We start from the raw sequence: 21,808 nt of genomic DNA, 5'->3' as shown, positions 1-21,808 counted from the left end.
TGCTCCTTACAGATCTCCAGGAGAACTCCTCCAGGAGAAATGCCTACCTTTCCCTAGAAGCCTTTCCCTAAGCCAAAAGTATAACTAATGGCCACAAAATTACAAGGGTTTATAAACTCACTGCCTCTCCACTGCTAATCCGTGGCCTGTTCATTCATTTTTTTTTTCAAATTACAACAAATAATGCCCTGCCCTCTGCAGTAAAGCAGTTAGAAATGTGGAGAAAAGCTTTTGTATCTGCTGATCAAGCAAAAGACAACTTTTTTCAAATTGACTCCATACCCTTTTGACTCCAGGGTATCAACAGTTTGTCCTTCCTGCCCCATGACTACATCTGACACCACGGCCCTGGCTTATATCACAAGTTGAAAAGTGCTAGTCAGACTCCAAGATAAACCTGTCAATAGCAAGGCACAGACATTCACATTCTTCCCTACCTGCTTGTGAATATCAGCTGTTTGTCTGGGACCAATTCCTTGAAAAGCTTTTACTGAGGGAGAAAAAGAAAGGGGGATGCAGAGAGCATTTCAAACAGGAAAAAAAAAAAAAAACAGGGAGGGGAACCCCACAAAGACTGCAAAGAGAAAATAAATTTTAAAAAGCCTGTCCTCATCAGGTCCTCCCAGCAACCTTCTTTATCAGAGGTTCATTGTCAATCAATTAGCAGAGGCAGCAGGGGTCTGTAGGAAGGGGGGTAGCTCGAGAGACAATGGTCTGCCCTGTTGTATTACTATTTAATCGCTTTTCCTAAATAAATAAAGCAGCCCTGAGGTGCTGTCATGTCAAGGGAATTTATAACAAAAAAACCCTTCATTTTTCATTGGTCATTACTTTTCCTTCCCTCCCACCCCTGCAGGACTAGAGAGGGTTATTACTGTAGCCGTAAGTTCCATCTTTGTGTTGCTTGCCTTTGATTCCCACTCGGACCTTGCCACTTTCTGGCACTAATTTGTCAGGCTGAACAAAGGAGGGATTTGTACCTCCTGTAAGGTCTCAATTAGGAAAGGCTTCTGCTGTATTATGTGCCATTGGGACAGGACACAAAGACGGTAATTACAGGAATTTGCACTAAATGGCTGAAGAATTCACAGCAAAACTTTTCTTCCTCCCCCCTCCTCATCTTCCCCCAAGCTTACCCCTCCCAGCAGCCCTGGGGAAAACCGCTCTCAATGCCTGCAAGCTGTAATTACCAACAGCAGGCCCCTCAGGTTAAACAGCAGCCCATGCCCGGACGGCACAACTGCCCACAGGGAGCAAGGAACAAGGAGACAGGCTCAGCTTGCCCGCGTGCCTCCTCAGCACAAGCTTTTCGGAGCCAAACAAGTTTCCGCAGTTATAACCAAAATGATTTCTTTCTTTGCACCATGGTAACGGCTCTAAGGGTCTCAGGAATGGCAAGGGACCAGCTCCTACAGACAGTGCTGTGAATCCCCAGCCTTGGGCACAGAGAGCCCCAGTGACCAGCTTCCCACAGACCCTCCACAACTCAAGAAGAGTTTCTCTGCACAAGAACCTTCGTTCAAACTGGCAGACTAAAAGTAGACCACAGGAGTTTGGGGAATGCCTCAGGTGTATCAGGAAAAGACATCATGCAACCCTGGTCAGAGCACCTTATTTTAGCAGGGAATACATGAGTGAGTGGATATTAATCATCCCATGTTTGGGAGAGGGAATACACCCTTTCCCAGAGAAAAGTTTGATCCCATATTATGCATAAAGCAAGACTAAAACCTGCTTCACATTGGAGACATGTATTTTGTTGCCATCCCAGGGCCTGATCCCATTTTAGAGGTCATTGAAAATATTCACTTGAAACTCTCCTGTACCTCAGTCAGAGGATGAAGCAAAATATAAAACAAATTACATCAAATCACACAAATGTGGACAAGAACAAAGCTGAATTCAGGTAGAAGCCCAAATACTGTGACCAAATCATTAACTGCAATGATGCCAACCTTCATATGATGCTCCAGCTGCCAGGTGAGTGCCATGCACTGTGGAGAGATGAGCAGGAACAGCACCTGCAGGTGACTACCAGAGAAGGACAAACCCAACTGCACCCACAGTCAATTTTGAGGACAGTCCAGTACTTCCAGGGCCCAGGTCTCCCCTGGAAAGGATTCAGGCTAGCCAGCAGGTGCTGGCCCCACACAGACACTCCCCAGAGTCATGTGTGGTTCCAGAGTGCCATGAGAACCACACCCCAAAGCAGCACGGGGAGGAGGCAGGACCATCACAGCTCCCATCATACAAGAGAAAAAGTCTCCAAAAGAGCTGCTTCTGCTCGAGCTGACAACTTCTAAGTGAGTGTAACTAAAGCAAGTCAGAGACTATAGTTTAGGCATAAAGTGCCCCAATTTGCTCCACATAGGTGCCTTTGCTAAAACAAAATGACAGTGAACTGCATTCACACAGGTCCTCTCTGTTTTCACTTCATTCCCAAACATGATCCTGCCTACAGGACAAGAATCAGACAACAAATGAATTTAAGCCCCTTTGATTTTGGACCACCTTTACAGTGTCCTGGAATCAAGAAAACAGCTCAGCCACTCTGCAGGGCAGCCCTGGCCCAAGTAGTGATGTATGTGCAGGGTCTAATGTTTCAGCACTGCTCATCAAAAGTAGATGAATCTCTGAATACCCCTAGGTTTTCCTCCACATTTGACAGAGAGAAAGCCTAACTACAGCCCAGTGAGAGGCAGGGAACAGCTGTTAATACCCACACATGCTCTTTCAAGTAATTTTCTTTTCCAGCAGAGGGGGTGTAGGTGCAGATGCTGCAACCTGGCTGCTCACCTGCACACTTGAAGCTCTGAACAGTGAGCCCTCTCTCTAGAGACAGTGTGGTCAGGATGCTCAGGAAGCTGGTGGTCACAGACTGGCGCTTGGTCTTCCTAAGATCATTTCCAAAGGGCCGATCTCCAGGTTTGTTCCTAAGCGTGACCTGTGGGTTTTGAGTTAAACTTCGAGTAGCATTGGCTGCTGCTTTCAGCGCCTCCATCCACTCCTGGGCCCTCTGACGGGTCTCTGCGCGCAGGCGCAGCACATCCTGGGGAAAAATGACCTGAAAGCAAGAGTCACAGCCATCCTGAGTATCTGTCTGGACTGACAGGCACACATCGACATTGTAGCTCAGCAGGGGATCTTCATCAAGCCTACCAGGCTGGAATGCCAAGAGATAAGACCTGTTCAAGACAAAAGTAAATGCCTTCCAGTTATTCTGGACAGTTAACCTGTAGAGAGTCCCTGATTTCAGAATATTTTGGTAGTCTTTAGTGTTTTCAGTCAAATTCATGGATAGGAAGAGCTCCATAGGCTTCTCTAATAATCCATTAGTTTGAGAAAGGTCACTGTTATTTTCAGGTTTTGGCACATTCTCCAGTTTCTCCTGCTGTCTTGTAAAAGCAGGGACAGAAGCACGTACCGCTTCCCAAAGTTTCTGTCCCCAGTCCAAAGTCTCCCAGGAGGACTCTGCCTTCAGCTGTAGCTGTGAGCTGTCTGACAGGACAGTGTCCACCACCTTGGTTTCAACACCACCAGTAACAGCGACCCTTTGAAAACGCAGGAGTGGATACACGGTGGGAAGAGTCTGGTTGCCACTGCTGTCCAGGCAATACAGGTACAGTTTGTACTGGGAGAGCTCAGCGTAACAGGTTTGCCAGTAGCTGTCATTGTCTCTTCGAACTTCCAAGTATCCCTTCTTCAGAAGATTTGGGAACACCGTCTTGTGTTCTGGAGGGAAAAAAAAATTAGAATACTGTGATTATTGTTTTTTAACTGTCTCAAATTACTACATCAATCTGGCTTCTGCATCTCTCCTAACCTATACATGGTATATCTGAGGATAGGATCACAGAGAGAATCTTCATCTAATAGGTTACAATTATCAAACACAAGCACTAACTCTACATTTGAGCCACCGAGAATACAGTACCTTTTTACCCAGAGGTACTAAAAACACCTTACAAAAAGGGAATAAAGAAACAGAGGGACAGAGAAACAAAGTAATTTTCCTGACATATCCAGGACGACAACGGCAGAGCAACAAAACACTGCAGGTCTCCCAGAACCTAGTCCAGAAGTGGACAATACTATCAAGTAATCTATTGCCAGCTAACAAAGATGTTGACAGTGAGAAAGACATACAAATTAAAACACCTTACCCTCTCTTTCCTGCTCCTTCCCAGGCTCAAGTTCATGTTTTCACACACACCACCTCTGCCTCCCCCATCTTAAGCAGCTCAGAAGGAAAAGGAATAGTGTTATCTGCTCAGCTCCACTCTGTTGCTCCTTCCTTCTCACACCTTTCTCCTGCTCCAGTATGGTCCTTTCCAAGGGCTGCAGACCCTCAGGTTAAAGGTACCCCTGCATGAGCTTTCCATGCCACAGTTCCTTCAGGAAACCTCCACATTCTCCAGCATGGGGTCCCACATGGGCCTGCAGGGAGATTCTGCTGCACCACATTATCCCCAGTGGCTGGAGCACACTCTTATCCTCTGACCTCAGCTGCTCCTGACACAGCTCCCAGTGCTGTGCCCTTCCTGAGACTAGTTCTGCCAAAGAGGCCCCACCTGTGGCTGATGGGCACAGCTGTGTCCTGTGAAGGGGCTGCTGGAACTGTCTGGAACAGCCCTGCTGCCAGCACTGGGTACAGCACCTGGACTGACCCAGCAGATGTAGAACTGTGCCCAACACAGCAGTTTCTTACCACATTGCAGCAAGACCTGGGACCAGAACATTTTGTGCAGCTCTGTTTACTCCAGAGTTTTGCTGATTTATGAGAATCAGGCTCAGGCGTAGCAGACACAACCAAAAATGGAAAGTAAGAGGCTGCCCAGAGGGATTCAAACACATACACCTGAGCATCTCAGCACTGAAGATGCTTTGGAGCTGACAGTTTCACAAACCTCAGCCCAAGGCAAAGACCAGGGGAATTTTCTTCATCGCAGAAAACCAGCCATACTCAAGTCACTCCAAGCACTAAAGCAAGGCAATTTAAAAGGAATTATCTAAAGCATTTCTGAATTTTTAAAAAAAAGGTTTCCATAGAAATTTGTTCCAATCTGATTTGTGCACTTCAGCCACCACAGGCGAGAATTCATATTTTCACCTTGGGCTAGGCACGTAGCTCTAGGCAATTTGTGTTTGTCCCTGGCATTCACTATTATACTGTAATATCAACTGTAACACTTGACACCCCAAAACAACCCAGGCCTGAGGAACAAACTCTTACTCCCATTTGAGTTCTACTTCACCCTTCCAGTAAGGGTACCTGTGCTGGGTCTTGACTTACAAACAGCGACAGAATTAGCAGACACAAGGAAAGGTTTCTGCCTCCAACTGTCTATCTCCCTTGGAGTCTGCTGTTCCCACAGGGGCAAGGTAGCCACCTGGAAACAGCTCCTCATCCACTGCCCAGCATAATCAGGTCACAACAAAATCAGCACCAACTGACCTTAACACACAGCATTACGGACCTCAGCAATACAAGAGCTGGCCTACTCGAGATCTCCACCCTGGGGCTGACAGCCTTTGAAACAGGGATAGCTGGAGGCATAAAATATTTTGTGTTAACAGGCCACACTCTGACAAGCTTTAGATATCATCTCTGAGTGAACTGAGGATGTCTGCAACACAGAGCTAAAAAAGAGAAACATCCAGACTAGATGAAGCTTGGAAACAAAACCAGGTCTGTATAGGAACTACATCCCCATCCGTACTTGGCTTCCCAGCTAATATGACCAAGATTTCTGGCCACACTGCTCTCACCACTGCTGGCTAACTGGTCAATCTGTCTGTCTTCTCAGAGCACAAGGATAGTCAGGGACTCTTGAGTATTTGAGAAACTAAGGTACTGTCCAGGGGCTTCTGATACCAACTGGGGCAACCTTGGGCTGTAACCTTCATTCTAAAAAGGTGCTCCTACCTTTGGCTGGAAGTATTCCTGTACCTAATTCCCAGTTTCTTCTATAGGCAGGAGAAAGAATCAGAATAGCAGCAGTGTAAAAGCTTTTGCCAGTTCTTCAGCAAAGACCAGCTTTTAAGGATTTATAAGGATTAAATAGGCAAGCTCCAGTTAAACTTAATGAACATACATGAAAATGAATTGTTTGATATACTTAGTGTTGGTATGGAAATCTCATGGGGGTTAAAAATGGGGGAAGGATGCTACCATGCAGCCACCCAAACAAAAAGCAGGCACTTTGGTTTCTCCTTGACAGCTCAGCCTCAGCTTCTTCATTCACCCACATACTCAGAATGGAGCCTGCTTTTAACACCATGCTCAATGCACTCCATCTACAGAGATTTCCTGCAGATATGGCTAAAATCATAACAACAATTTTAAAAATTGCTATTTTGCCACTAGGTCTAAAAAGGTCAGTATAACTATACCTTGCATGTCAATAAACTACTCGAGAGAATTTCAGCTAAATATGAAAACTGAAAGTCTAATCTATAACCCAAAATGGCAGAGAAAAAGCACACTTTGATAGCCCAGATGGACAGATGTGTGCACACATAGACACACTAAAAGAGAACCAATTTTGTTCACTGTACATCTCTGGCTCTGACATTCATTAGTATTTCTGCACTAACTCAAAAGCCATTAATTTCTCTGAAACCCACACTAATCCCTTTGTAGTGCAGATAATGGACAGCCATTCTAGAGTCATCTTCCTTTTCTATTAATCCAATCAGGGAGGCAGCGCTTCTGCAGCTCAAACTGCAATCTCTCTCGTTTCCATCAAGTACAGATGACCGTTCAAGCTTCTCCATAATAAGACAACTCATAACCTTCCCCCAGCCACCCCTCCTTCATCTGCACACAGGTTTGCTTGTCTTTTGTTGAGTTAGAGAAAGGCTATCTCTCCCTCTTTCACAGAGGCACCCCCCTCTCCCTCCTTCACCCCACTCCTACCCTTCAAGCTCTGTGAAATTGGCTCCAATGGCTCTCACTCAAACTGGGACAGAACCAGCAGCCACCTTGATTAACATTCAAATGCCTCGTATTGTTTAGGTCAGGGCAATAGATGCTGGCAGAGACAGGCTGAATCCATATGCTACACATACACACACATCTTACAGCTCTGCTCCTTTTTCTCCTCCACATGCACTGTGCCAGATAATACCTTTTACTCAGAGAGCAAATGGTACCATCTCTCTAGCTACCTTCCAAACAGAAAATGCATTTCTTCTCCTCCTTGTGGAGACAGGCAGAGTAAATTGAAGAAAAGTAAAAAAAAAAAAAAAAAAAAAGGGAAATAATCACAGTAAATGGCCCACATCTGAGCCATTTGGAGTTACAATTTCAAGGAAAGAGGTGGAAGAAAGCAGAGGAAAACAAAGAGAGACTCAGCAGCTGGGGACAGAGTAATATCTTCCTCAGCATCTCTCCTCTCCCTGGGGAAGTGCCCACTGGTCCCAGCTAGGAACCCTGCACACAGCACCGAAACCAGGACAGCTTAGCACCCACCAACCACTCGCCACACCTGGGGCAGCCTGGAGCAACCAGCACCCCTGGAGGCAGAGACCAAATGACTGTACTTGCATCTCAGCTGGCGTGGCAGGAAAGCTCACTCTGTTTTCCACCACCGAAGCATTTCTGGTAACAGTCATTGCAAGTAACTTGGGAAAGAGCAGAAGCAGAGATGCCTAGTTTGTGAGGAGTTTGCATCTTGAGGGGGCACTCCTCTCTGAATTCTCTAATGCTTAGTAAGTGATGAGTGTAAGATAGAGTTTTTGTCAGTAGCGTTGCTCTTGGATTTTTATAAAAAGAGCATTTTTGCAAAACATGTTTGGCACCTAAAATGCTCTCAAATTGGATAGGGCTAGTCACCTTCTTGGTAGGATTTGCCAGATCAGGGACAAACTGTGCCTCAGATTCACATTGTCCACTATCTTCCTGCTTAAAAATACAATCTTTTCTTTCCACCTGGGTCTGCAAATATGTATCCTTCAGTTTGTCAGTGTGCAGGGGCTCAACACAGCGACAGCTCTAGAGCTCCCCAAGCTCACAGGCACAACAGGCAAACAAAACAGCAACCTGGAAAAACTACTATAGCACCCACACTGTCAGGAGTGGTGGTGTTTGAATGATGAGCCACATGACCATCAAGCTGTGCTGTTTTTAAATCACTGTGTTTTAAAAATCCAAGCCAAGCTTCACTATACATTACAGAAGCAGTATTCTCTCTTTGTTTGCCAGGCCATGTGCCTAGAAATACAAGAGCCTGTCTTGAATTTGCTGACAACTTCTGTCTTTGCTAGCTCTGCTTCCCACTTGTGCCCCATAGCACAAACAGGGTGTATTTCTAGCACATGAGCTCTTTCACCAGTGGGCCTAAGATACAGCCCCAAAAGGCACAACTTCTTTCTAGGTCCTTTTCCTTCTCAGCACATGGAAAAGTTTCAGTGTCATTTTATTTTTATTACAGTTTAGTGGTAGAATCAGCAGTGCTGGGTTAACAGCTCAAATAGATAATCTTAAAGGTTTTTTCCAACCTAAATGATTCTGTGATTCTATAAAAGAGCAAGCAGCAAGAACAGATAAGCCCACAGTAATGCATATACTGTGACAATTAAAAAAAAAAAAAAGTGAAGAGTTCATCTGTGCAGTAACTGGGACAGCTTTGGAGGACTGGGAGACCTCTGCAGGCTCCAGAGGGAAGTCCTTCACAGCAGTGAGGACTGACGGAGACACTGAAGGTCCTCTCAGTATCACACAGCATTCATTTAACTTGGATTAAAACCCCAAAAAGGGATGTCTTGTAAGGATGCAACCACTATGACCCCGTCAACAACTGCAGCAGGTTTTATCCAACCTCCAAATACATCCTTCAGTCTCTTCTGGAGAATAATTAGTAGCCACAGATATACGTCTGCAAAACCTACTTTCTTGCTTTCATGCTTCTCTTTTTAGCTCAGCTAACAGTAGCAGCAAACTCTTTGTGAGGCTCTCTTGTAAACACAGAGGGAAGAAATAGCATGGCTGCCTTGTAAAACCCGCACAGCAGCTGAACAGAACAGGTAAAGGAAACAAGTTTAAAAAGTGTATTTTCAGAGCACAGAAGCTCTCCTTCTTCAAAGAAGGCACCCTTGCCTTCCAGCATTCCATACAGAAAGGCTCTCGGAGGGCACATAGCAAGCACTGACAACCTCAAGAAGCGGGTCCATGGGAATTTCATATCACAGAATCACAGATTAAGCTTAAAACACTATCAGGGACATGTACAGACCTTCAATGGCTACATTTTGATGAAGTTTCTATGGGCATATAAAGTTCAAACCCAGGAGATGCCCAGAGTACAGCTGATAAAAATGAAGAGCTCTGCCTCCAGACTTGTGGGTGTATTTATGTTCTGCATTCTTTCCATAGGATATAGAACAGAGACCCCACTCTACAAGAACCAGTACATCTCCCTAGACAAAAATAACAGCAGGTATACTTGCATTTGTCAACCAAGAACACCCTTCCTAGGGATACAGCAACTATATCACAATATAACACAATAACCTACATGTTTGTACCTATTATACACCTATACACACTTATATACACTTACATGTTATATATATTTATACACACACACACCTCCCCAGTAACAAACACTTAGGCACCTGCTTTCTATGTTTCGTTATAGCTGACTTACCTGGAAAACCCAACACAAAAAGTTTCTTTTAACCCCAAACAGCCACCTATTCATAACTGGAGTCAAGCCACCATATGGATACATGCACCCTTTCACAATCCCTTGATTTTTAGCTAAGCCCTGCCTTTATTTAGATTATAAAAATCTTTGTGGCACTAGCTGCTGTTCTTCTTTATAAGCGCCTGGACAATTTCTGGCATCTACAAAATAAATCATGGAGATGGAGACACTGGGTCAGTGTTTCCAAAGCCCTGAGCAGAACCTCTTCCAGTGCAGTTCTTGGGAAAGGAAAAGGAAGAAGTATCACTGGCTGAACCACCGCTTCATATGGCTCACTGGAGACGCCTGCCTCAATCTGATAACAACACTTCCTGTGCCCCACACAAAGCTGGCAGGGATGCCTTAATATTGACAAATTGAGTGCTTTACTTGCTGTTAATTGTTTATGGACTGAAGAGTCAGCATTATTTAAATAAAAAGAGCAGAGATCTCAAGCCTTACAGTAAAGCTCTGTACGCCTCTTTTTAACGGCCATTCTTTCACTTTATGAAAACTGCTTTTGTCTGGATTTGCCATTCTCCCAATAGCTTTAGCATTCAAAGCTTCTTTGTAAGTTTGGGAAAATCATTCAAGGAAATGATCACAAATACACAGCAAATAAATTATTTTTTCCTGAGTCACACTGAATAAAATAGAATGAAAAAAATCAAATAAGCTTAGTTTTTAAAACCATAAAAAGAACAGAAATCAAGGGAAGTTTAAAAAATTATGCTTAGGCAGGCAAACACACAGAGACACATCAAAGACAAAAGAGCCATACTGATTTCTCTTCTTTTAAAAGTTAGCTCACAGTTGGGTTTTGAGTGAATTTTTTGTGTTTTTTAACCTCCAGCTCCTCTTTCAAGACAAATATTAAACCAAATAGGAAATTCCTCATATAAACATAAACAAAGCACCAGCACAAACCTGTGTTTCCTTGGATGTCCTCTCCCTTGGTTAATGCCAGGTAGGAAAGCAGAGCACAGTTATTGTCCTGCCCAGGTGCAGGTGGCTGCTGCAGGGAAGTGCCCGTGAAGACCACTCTCCAGTTCACATGGCTGATATCAGAGCGTGACCTGTTGTGGCCTGGTTTGAACATGGAGGCTTCCTCACTCTGCACCAGGATGTCATTCACTGAGCGAGGCCTGTCTCTCCGCCGCTGGCAGATTTTGAAGATATTAAAAGCTGTGGTCTCCCCTTCCCCTGCCCAAGCGAGGTTGGCAGCAGCTGTTCCCCTCTGCACCATGTGCTGGTCTTTGGCAGGGAAAGCTGTCTGAGCTTTGGTTTCCAAGAGGCCATTTTTGCAGTGATCCCAGATAAGGCTACCTTTGGCTAAGGAGGCGACGTTCCTCAGGTTCCTGCTTCCCGTTATCTGATCAAATACCTCATGCCCAACCAGCTCAGGGACCTCCTGTACACCATACACCTCAGAGGGCTGCACAATCTTGTCAAGTTTAGTATCAAAACTATTGAAAAAGTCTTCAGTCACTTCCAAGGCAGGGCTAATGTCATCCACTTCAAGAGCCTCCATATCCTGTGCTGCTGTGGGCTCAGGGCCTTGCGATGTGTTAAGAAGATACCACATCAATATGGAGCTAAAGACCTGCTTCACGTCTGTCCTTGGCACACCATTAACTTAGACCTGATGGGCAAACACAGTCACCAACTCCAACCCATAGTGGTAGGAAGTAACCAACTCAATTTGTCTTCACAGGGAAGATCTAATATCCACTGACCAAGTGGGCTAAGGTCCCTGTATGAAACAAGCTCATAGTGATGAAGAGTACCTGTAAAGAAAAGCAAAACATCACATCAGTAGGAGTCAGGTAAATATGTTTAATCACATCACTCCTTTCACAGTCAAAATCCCCTTCATTTAACTTTCTCCTTCAATTGGCACCAATATTATTGTGCATGAAGAAACCCTTTGTGGTTTCTGTTGTTCACTCTGTATGAACTCTGTCTATCATCACTTTTTGAACTGAAAGCTGCAGAGAGATGGATGGGGCACCAGATGATGGGAAACCAAAGTGAGACCACTTGTTAACCAAGCTTGAGAAAGCTGCATTGAGAGGTAGCCACATAGGGAATGCTTCACAGAGTTTCCCTTGGGGCTCTAAGAAAAAGTTGATAAAATACAGGGTCATAAAATACGCCAACCAGCCTCAAATAGTTTGCCTTTTTGTCCAAGATTGCTTGAACTCACCATTTTATGGAGACCAACATGAGTTCTACAGCAACTACCCTGCCTACCCATCTGCATGACCCAAACTGTGACATCTGCCAAATAAATCAAAGCTACGAGTCTACTGCAGAGCCTTGCACTGTTTCTCTCTAGAATATCGAAGGGAAGGGAAGGGAAGGGAAGGGAAGGGAAGGGAAGGGAAGGGAAGGGATTCTATTCCCTATGGTACAGTAAGGGGGTGTCCCATTGCTGACTGCTGCCACACCAAGTCTGCTGCTGTCTAACTTCTCACTCTTGAAGCTCCAGCCACAGTGCTGCTGTGCTGAAGGGAAATGCATGGTAGGTATGTTTAAACTGGGATAACTTGTCAAATGTCTGCAAGTTCTTGGGACCTGGAGAGTGAGCATCTGTACTCGTAGGAGAACAGCCCTCAGGTCTCCTAAGACAAATCACAGTACCCAGAGCCTGTACATGCAGAATAGCTTAAAGTCAAGAGTTTTGAACACATCAGCTCAGGTCCTAGAACCAGCAAAGCTGCATTAGCTCAGAGCTCTGCCTAGATTAATACACTCTTAACAAAACTAATTAGCTGGGCTGGGCCGATAATTAGCAGCTCATTAGCTCGTAAATGCTGCTGAAGTGCTACCAGGACCCATGAAGATTCACACTTAGCAGGGAAAAACATCTATTAAACAACATCAAAACCAGAAAATACTTCTATATAAGGTAGGGTTTTTTTAATCCAGAACAGTCTATTAGCCTAACTTCTATTAGGAAAGCTGCTTAATTATTATAGCAAGCCAGAGGGAGAGGGGAAAGTGGCGAGCAACCCCCACAAGAAGGGGACACAGAATTCTGTAGCACAAACCAATCTCCTCCACAATCCCCCGTGGCTTCCTCCCACCCCTGCTTCAGTTGTAGCCAGCCACGACACAGCTGTGGTCAAAAGCAGCAGCTCACCCTCCCTCCTAGTAGATCTGCAGTTCAGACCATGATGTCCACAAAGAGACTGCAACTAAATAACTTTCAAAATCAATAACTAACCATATACACAACTCTGAAACATCAAGCCTTTATACTGAGATCCTTCTCCCCTTAACTCTTTGGAAGGATTCACTTTGCTAGGCTCATACTGAACCAGGGTAGGATCAGCTTCAGTTATGTGAACATAGAGTAAGACACTGAAGATAGAGACAAAACCTCAACCAGAGGGCTGAACAAAATAGACCTGGAGTTATTTCAAATCAGAACAATATAGGAACAGATGCTTTACAAAGCTGTGCAACTGTGCCAGTTGACAGCAGTGGGAAATTAAGTCATCCTGGGCCCATCTGCATTGTCAGCTTAATGCAGCATGGAGTTTACTCTTGAAGCTCATTCCTGCCAGCAGCCCAGAACAGTGTTCTGCCCCCTGGTACCACAGAGCTTGGGAGTTCAAGGAGCACCCACAGGGACATAATGTGGTGCAACCCATCCACTTATTCTACATCCTTCTGTAGCATATTTTTATGCTACAGAATGGTATTTCAAGGTTGCAAACTGCAGGAGGCATTCACGTGAACAAAACTAGCACCAACATAAACACAGGCCTGCAGTGAAGGCTACAGCCTGCTCCTTTCAAAGATGCTGCCTCATGGGAATTGGCAGAGAACGCAGCCTCACACTCCCTCACACAACTGGAGCAGCAATCACTCCAGAAGGGCTTGTGACGCACCACTGCAGCATTCTAGTGACAGCAGACACAATGTTGGTCTGTTCTTCATGTTAAATCAAAGGTGGAAAGCAAAGGATAAAAACTGACACTTACAGTAGTTTCACGAATACAAGCCGCACGGATTATAAGCCGCACCCCCGGTGCCTCGACAATGTTGCTGTCTTTGTCAATAGATAAGCCGCACCCCGAATATTAGCCGCACTTTCGTTCGTCGCGAGAATCCGTGCGCAGCTTTCACAAATTGGCCAATTAGTAAGAGGATCGCGGCATAGCGGGCTTTACTGGCTCGGGGCGGGGCCAGGCAGGCTCGGCCCGCTCATGGTTGCCGGCGGGGCCGGGTGGCCCAGCTCAGCGCCACGGCTCGGCGGGGCTGGCCGGGTGGTGCTGCCGCCGCCGCCGGGCTCGCTGGCCCCCCTCTCCCGTCAGCACCGCCCCGCTGCCGCGTTCGCTCGCCCGGCTGGCAGGGCTGCCGCCGCCAGGCTCGCCGTCCGCCCCGCTGCCGCTTTCGCTCGCCCTGCGCCGCGTCTCGCGAGCGCCGCGCCCGCCCCGCGCCGCGCCCGCCCCGCGGCGCTTTCGCGGCTCGCGGTTCGCGGCTCGCGGCTCGCGGCGGCGCTTTCGCGAGCGCCGCTTTCGCTCGCCCCGCCGGCAGGGCTGCCGCCGCCGCCACCAGGCTCGCCGGCCGCCCCCTCCCGTCTGCACCGCCGCCGCGTTTCCTCGCCCTGGCCGGCACTGCAGGCCCCCGCACCGCCGGGCTCCCCCACGCTGCTGGCCCCGATTATGCTGGGCTTCCCCCGCTGCCAGGCAGCCCCACCCACCGGCCTTCCTGCTTCTGCCATGCTCCCCTGCACTGCTAGCCCCAGTTCTCCCGGGCTCCCCCGCCATGCTGGCTCAGGCTCTGCCGCCCTCCCTGCCCCGCCCTGCTGGCTCAGGCTCTGCCGCCCGCCCCCGACACTGCTGGCCCCGCCTCTGCCAGGCTTTCCCACCTCTGCCGGGGCCGGCCGGGCTCCAGCTTGGCTTGGGGCTGCCGCGGGCTCTCACTTCCGTGTTGGCAGCTTTTAGAATTTTGTTAATAGATTAGCCGCCCCGGAATATTAGCCGCACTTCCGGGTTTCCACCAAAATTTTGGTCAAATTGGTGCGGCTTGTATTCGTGAAATTACTGTACATTTAAAAAGTTCATTTTTAAATGCCAGAGGCTTCAAGCAGCTGAACAGTTCTCTGGATCCTGTGAGACTGGAGCTATCCAGTACCACCCAGCCAAGTGTGGTGATGCCAGACTACAAACTGACCTCATATCCAGTAGGATGCTGAATCACATGGTCATGAGAAGATGACAGGCCCCTGTATCACACGGCTCACAAACTGCAGCATTCATACCTTCCCAGCTAGTCTGTTTGCCCTGCTCAATAAAGATGTGCAAGGTGACATCGGTGGTGGCAGGTTCACCCCTTCCTACATCAACAAAAGAGTTGTGCCAGTAATTCCCACTAGCACTGGGCTCCTGCAATTACATATCGTCCATAAATGCAATTAGGCATTTTCTGACAGCGGCACTCAACAAAAATTTAATTCAGATGTCTGCATGGATTTGGTGCCAAATGAAAGCAAACTCTGACATGGCAGTAAACAGCTTCATCAGAATCTCCTCCAGGAGAGAAAGCAGTGAAAATCACTTCCTTCATGGGAAGGGTAAAAAAAGGCAAACAATGGGGTAAGTTAAACTTCTTTTAAGTTACTATAAAATGTATTGCTTTATGTGTTGTTTCTTGAAACACCTTAAATTTTCCAAAGACATTCAGTCTAAGGCAGTGAATATGAGAGGAAGAAAGAAGCATCAGCCCAAACCATTATAGAGTAATGAAGCTAAGGGCAACTATAAGCTTGGATTTGTGCTCATCCAGGTCCCTGGGAACTAGTCTTACTGGAAAAAAAAAGGATGAAGGAACATGCTGCAATGTACTCAGCAAAAATTGCTGGACACAGAGATTGAAGAGGCTGAAAAACAGTTCTCTGTATATCTGCCCAGCATGAACATGCAGCAGTCAGATAATTAATGTGCACTTACAACATGAGCAGTCTTTGCTATCACAAGTTCATAATGGCCCCATCACTCACATGGCTGAGATAAACAGCAAGGATTGCTGGTCATAGCACATGAGACACTGAAGTTCAGTTTAGTAAAGATTACCTCCCTTGGGGAAGCCAAATGGATTTAACTTCGGTGACAGCACAGTCTGACAGGAAAGAAAAATCATGAATAACAAACACCAAGGAAGAGATCATTTAACTTCCTAATACATTTTCAGGATCGTCATGGGTCATGGAAAATATCCAAGTATTGCATGGCAAAATTTAAAAAGCACAGAAAAGGCTGTGAAGCAGAGGGAAAAAGCAGAAAGGAAGGAGGCCTCACAGAACTTGATAAGCAATCTCATAAGTCTCACAATCATAAGTTGGTTTTGGTGCTCAGAGGACTTCCCACCTCAATTCTAGATAATAGAGATGCTTAACACAACAAGTGACACACAACAGACAAATAGAGATAAACAGAGAGTTCCTCTGGACAGAGAATTAGAAAGGAACTATCAATGATGTTCATGAGGAAATACATAAATTACAGGAGCTCTCAATCAGTAAAAGGTAGCAAAATACAGGTAACATAAAAGTCCCTCAAGTTTCATTGACTCTTAATGACTCTTGGGCTCAAATTCCTGGCAAAGGTTAGGGTTTCTGAGAATTTTATCTCAAGAGCATAAGAGGAGTTTTACAAGCTACCTGTAGGCAAATACAGAGCAGAGGTGCCTCAGGCACTGGGAAGCTTGCCCTATCCCCTTCTCAACACACTGGAATCCTCTGTGGGAACCAGCTTTGCTTATCTCACACTACCTTACAACTGTGGGCTTAAACTCCACCGCCAAGAAGGAAAACAGAGATTCTTTCAGTTGGGTAACAATTGAGTAGGAGAGCAAATTCAAGCAGCCTAGGGAATTTATTTCTGTTATGCTGTAGGTCTGGACCACTACAGTCCAGTTTACGGGCTATGTGTTCAGACAAACATGGTCTGAACAACAGGTCATCCGAAGAAGAGGATACAATTCACTTTGAATACAATCCACTGGGGCTGGCATAGCTAAGTACCTACTGAGCTTTTCTACCTGTCAGTCTGAGCAACCTCAGATTGTGACCTGAATGTCTTCCAGTGGCACCTCAAACCTACAGGTTTTGCTGCTACAAGGATTTCTGCTCTGCTCTGTAGGTCACATCTGACAAGTATTGCCCTGAATCTAAACAGGACACACTTAGGTCAACGATAGTCCTTGAAAGCCAGGCTCTGCTGTGCAAGATCCCTGAAAATAGCTATGAAACTGATGACTTAGGTGCTACCTGATAGTTAAGAAGTTGAGCTGTATTTGTCAGGTGGGCACACCTGAGTGGACAGAGGAGAGAACAAGGATGCAGAGGTGGCTGTCACACACACAGCCTTTACCATTGCCTGTGCAGTTCTGCACATCACTGGCACAAAGTGCTTGCACAAGGAGCTGAAGAGTCCTGCAAGAGACCTGGTTCAAGACACTTCCCCTCCGAGTGGTTATGAACCCCAGGCACTGCAGTGGCCCAATTCTCAGAGCAGCAATTGAAGGCTGCACTCCTGCTTGCTTGTCACACTCCTCTTGGAGAGGCAACTGATAAGGAGGAATTTTACAAGGGACAACTGTAGGCAGCAAGAATCAGCTGGGACACTGTCCCTGTGTGTATCACATTCTCTTGGATCCTGGCTGTGTTTTGTTCCTGCGGCACAAGGCCACAAATCCTTTTCCCGAGTGATTCCAAAACCCCAGATGACCTACTGCTGTGTACATCAAGTGAGACAGAGCACACAAACTTGTTAGATTCACCATTTCAATGACTGCAGGAAATTTACAAAGAAAGAAGAGAAAACTACAATAAACTTTTCATATACGGGGAACCACAGTTTCAAAACATTGCCATATGACAGTCAATGGTTGGATCAACATCACCTGAGCAGTTGTCTTTAGATCACATTTTTAAAGCCCCTCTCAAAAGGCCTCTTTTCCCAACAGACAAACTGAGAAATTCATTGCTTAAATTTTTTTCAGACTATCCCAACTTTAAAATGTCTTACAAAAATATCTTTTGACTGATATTCTTGCACAAACCCACTGGTAATACCCAGGAAAAAACTCACAAAAACTGGAGAAAGAACTCCCTGGTTAGGAATGCTTGGCTATAGGGTCCAGAGAGGGTAGCTGAATGTAAGCATAACCATTTCCACGTCGCAAACCCACCTGTTTGCCAGTCTCATTGCCTTTAAGGATGAAATTAACTGCCAATATTTATCAATAAAGAAGAGCTCCCACATCCTGTCTGCTAGACCAGGGAGACAAACAGCAGGAACAGCTGCAATTAACTTGGGCCTAATTACAGTCAAGCTAAAAGACAGTGGTGATCTCTTCTACTCTACAGAAAACAAAACAAAAATAAACAACTGCGAAAAGATGAACTGAAGAAAGAAGTGAAATTGGGTAGGAAGAAGAATGCCATGTCCTGTGAGGGGAAGCAGACTCCTAGCAAGGACACATGAGTCTGGCTCTGTGAAGCACACATTTTCCCCAGCTGCTGCTCTCACCCAGTGCCTCTAACAAGGAAGCTCCCCAGGCATCCTCCCCATGTGGAGAAGTAACACATCACAGCTCCAGAACAGCTCACCCAGTGATGAGCACACAGCAGCGCACAATAAACAGTGCTTGTAGTATATATTATCTTTAATTTTAACTGTCATTTGGAAACAGTGATTAAAACACAAGAAACTCTAAGCTGCAAAGAGCACAACAGCCTACATTAGAACAAAGCTGGGCCAGAGGTGAGGAGCATCCAGGAGTGGAGGAAGACAGACCACAGGAAGGATTTATTTTCCAGAAACTGACTGCTGGACAGCTCTCCCGAGATCTTTATCACTGACTGGCTTGCCTTGCAGCCATCTGACACACATCCCTCCTGGCTGGGGAGCACCACCAAGTAATGAAGGGCTGTGTCACTTCCTGGGCATGAATAAATAACCATTTAAAATCTCAGCAGCTGGACTGGGATGAAGGACGAAAGAATTAAACAAGGAAAGGAAAGTATGCCAAGCAGACTGACCACAGGGGAGCAGCTGGTGGTGACACACAGCCCAGGCTGCAGCCAGACAAACCCATCAGCACATGGGCATTTTCTTAGGTCACATCAGACTGAAACCCAGACCACCCCTCTGCATGCTGCCTGACCTCACAACACCCACAGGAACAAAAAAGAATGAAGCAGTGCAGTGATTTGGCCCAAGTAATGGATCTGTGGTCTTAAACACACCTGTAGCCTCAAATACAACCCAAAGGGGTGAATAATTTCTGTGCTTATATTCCAGTTTTGTCTGAAGTTGTATAACTTGGATTTTACATGCTGTCCTTGTCTACAAGAACGCTGCCTGTTCTGCCAGGCACAGACACCACAAAACAGCCTGTTGCCTCCTGAATTCAGCACAGAGTACAGAAATGGACAGGGAACAGGGTATCCAAGAGGGCTGATACAAACTCCTCCAGCACAGGAGAAACATGATTGAACTAGACAAGCAGGAAACAACAAACAACATGACTCAGTCTAATAGTTCTAATTGTATCTGCCTCTATGGAGAAGATTGGCTCCTGCTAGGATGTGAAGCAACTTTGTATATGTCAGGTGAAAAAAAACTTCTCTTAAAAAAATAAATAAACTCTTCTACTTAATGCAAACTGAAATTTTATAAGTATCTATTCACTCCACATTTTCTAAGACTAGGCTGAAGAGGAAAGACACTCAGTCCTTAAATGCTTGACTTTTTTCAAGTTCAGAAATTAAGACATTTTCAATCTGCCCTTGTTAAGCTGTGAACAGAAGTAAAAAGCACAGCTGGGAATAACAGCTTGCATTGCCCCAGAGGCCCAAAAGAAGATAAGAAACACACCATCTCCCACAAGAACACAGGAGACCATTTCTTCCCTGAGATCCCGGCACAGCTGTAATAAAACACACTTGACATCCAAATCTGTACTGAACAGTTTTCTGAATAGCCCTGATCTGCAGCTGGAGCCAACTCCTCTCACCAACTGTGGTACCCAAAGAATCAGTTGGGACAGTACAAGCCATTCCACAGTGAACCCTGGATTTCCTGTAACTGTTAGTGGTTGCATGCTGACATTGAGGGAAATACAGCACTTAATCACAACCTCATTGCAGACCCCAAACTAAGCTCTTCTCTTGTTTTTCAAGCAGCCAGCACCACAGTGCTTTGTCACATAAATTGGCAGGAAAAGAAGCAATGATCCAAATAATGCTGAAGTTCAGCAACCTACCACAGCAACCCAAATGTTCAGGTCCTGGCTGCCCTGCCACAACAGCTGACCCTGTGGGATGGTTGCAACCACAGGCACCACTACAGAGTTGTGTGACTACCCAGCACAAGTGCTTGCTCTTTTCCAAACCAAACTACATCTTCATTACAGAAAATCTTAGCAGAAGATGGCAGAAATCTCAAGGCATCTGGTGATATTGAAATGCTAACAATAACCTGACTACAGTCTGATAAGGTGCTGCAAGAACAATGTATCTAGCTGCTACAGAATAATAAGAACTTTCATTCCACTGTACAGTGCTCTGTTTCACATTTTAGATTTCTGGTTTAAGTCCCAAATTAAAATCAATAATTTTGAATAAATAAGACATTAAAGTGGCAAGATGAAAACTACTGTTCCTTAAAGTGTACGGGCATTGGACCAACTAAGATTCAGGTGCTTTCTAATTCTTACAACTTTTTGTAGTCAGTTAGTAGGGTATGCAGTGCTCAAAGTGAGATTTGTCTGTAACGCTTTGCAGGATGAGGGCCATTTGTGCTGTTTGCAGAACCGATCAGGAGCAATCATGATGTCCTACACAAACGTCAACTCGAGCTTCTTCCCTGACCTCACCTCGCACTGCCAGTGACCCGAGCATTTCTGCTGATACTCCAGCTAGCACACATTCATTCCCACATAACACAGACTCTCTTGTCAGGCCTATTTAATTCCAGAAGCCATAACTCCACTGGCTGTGTCTGGGTGCCTGCTCCTCAAAAGAAGCAATTTTACTGCAAGGTAAGAAGCCCACGGCATTATGTCACACTCCGGGCTATTAAAATAGACAGGGATGTCAGCACCCTGTGCCTACACGTACTGGAGTCTGACTCGAGGAGCACCCAAATTCCTGCTGGGACCGTGAGCCGGGTGGGGAAAACGAAAGCACGGGGCCTTTTTAGGCAGACAGGAACAAGTCCTTCCAGACGAGCACATGACTGCAGGCGTGTTTGTGCTATCAATGCAAACGCGGCCGCGCCCGGGCCCTCGCACACAGCCCCGCACGCTCGGGCGGGCAGCGCGGCCAAGGCTGCGGGAAGCCCGGCCCGGCCGCCCGCCCCGGAGGGGCCGAGGAGCCTCTGAGCCCCCTGCGGCCCCGCCCCGCCCGCGGACCGAAGGGAGGATTTATTTACCTGCGCCGGGGCCGCAAAGCCGTGCCCGCGCTCCGGGAGGGGCCCGCGCTGGCCCTGCCCGCGGCCCGCGGCCCCTCCTGCCGCCGCGTCCTGCCGCAAAGCCGTCCCGGCCGCCGCGGGAAACGGCTCCGCCGCACCAAGGTTCCTGCCTGCCCGCGCCGAGCCCGGCCCGCCGGCCCTCGGAGCGCCCGGCCCCACAGCCCGCCGCTCTCACTTCCCTTAAAAACGCAGCAATAGGAAAACCGCAGCTTTTCCTGTATAGACATCAAGGGTAAAGTTGCACGTTCCCAAGTTTAAAGCGGCAGAGGTTCTCAGGGACCTGGCACTTGGCTTCAGGAGAGATGGGAAACGCAAAATCCTAACGGGATTTAACAGTCCCAGGTGCGCGATCGCTTACCTAGGCGCGAAGGCTGCAGGGAGCAGCGAGGGGCATGAATCCACATCGCCACAGGGCAGCAAAAGGATCTCCAGCAGAACCTGTTACCCAAGGAAAACAAAGAGTTACAAGACAGCTACAAATGGCTTGTTTCAGGTAGCATGGCAACCCACCCGGCAGTACTGGTCCTGTAAAAACAACCTCATGGCAAGAAATGGCCACGTCTGGATTAGGGATGCACCTGAATTTCGACGTCCTATGTACACAGACCTCTCACCAGCACTGTGCAC

General features: G+C 46.6%; 1 protein-coding gene across 2 annotated transcripts in view; it reads right to left on the bottom strand.

Annotated features, from left to right (window-relative positions):
- The window catches only part of LOC116998859 (pleckstrin homology domain-containing family M member 3-like), a 77,211-nt gene extending 55,998 nt beyond the window's left edge, over positions 1-21,213 (bottom strand). For both annotated transcript variants that reach the window (XM_033065002.1, XM_033065003.1), the window contains exons 1-3: positions 21,143-21,213; positions 10,617-11,476; positions 2,797-3,732 (exon numbers count right to left, since the gene is read on the bottom strand). In XM_033065002.1, the coding sequence (XP_032920893.1) occupies positions 2,797-3,732; positions 10,617-11,274 (1,594 nt within the window). In that variant the 5' untranslated portion in view covers positions 11,275-11,476; positions 21,143-21,213. The remainder of the gene's footprint in view (positions 1-2,796; positions 3,733-10,616; positions 11,477-21,142) is intronic.
- Between the last annotated feature and the right edge of the window lie 595 nt (positions 21,214-21,808).

The sequence above is a fragment of the Catharus ustulatus genome, chromosome 7 (assembly GCF_009819885.2).
Source record: "Catharus ustulatus isolate bCatUst1 chromosome 7, bCatUst1.pri.v2, whole genome shotgun sequence".
Lineage (NCBI taxonomy): Eukaryota > Metazoa > Chordata > Aves > Passeriformes > Turdidae > Catharus > Catharus ustulatus.
This window is presented reverse-complemented; position numbering and strand designations above follow the sequence as displayed.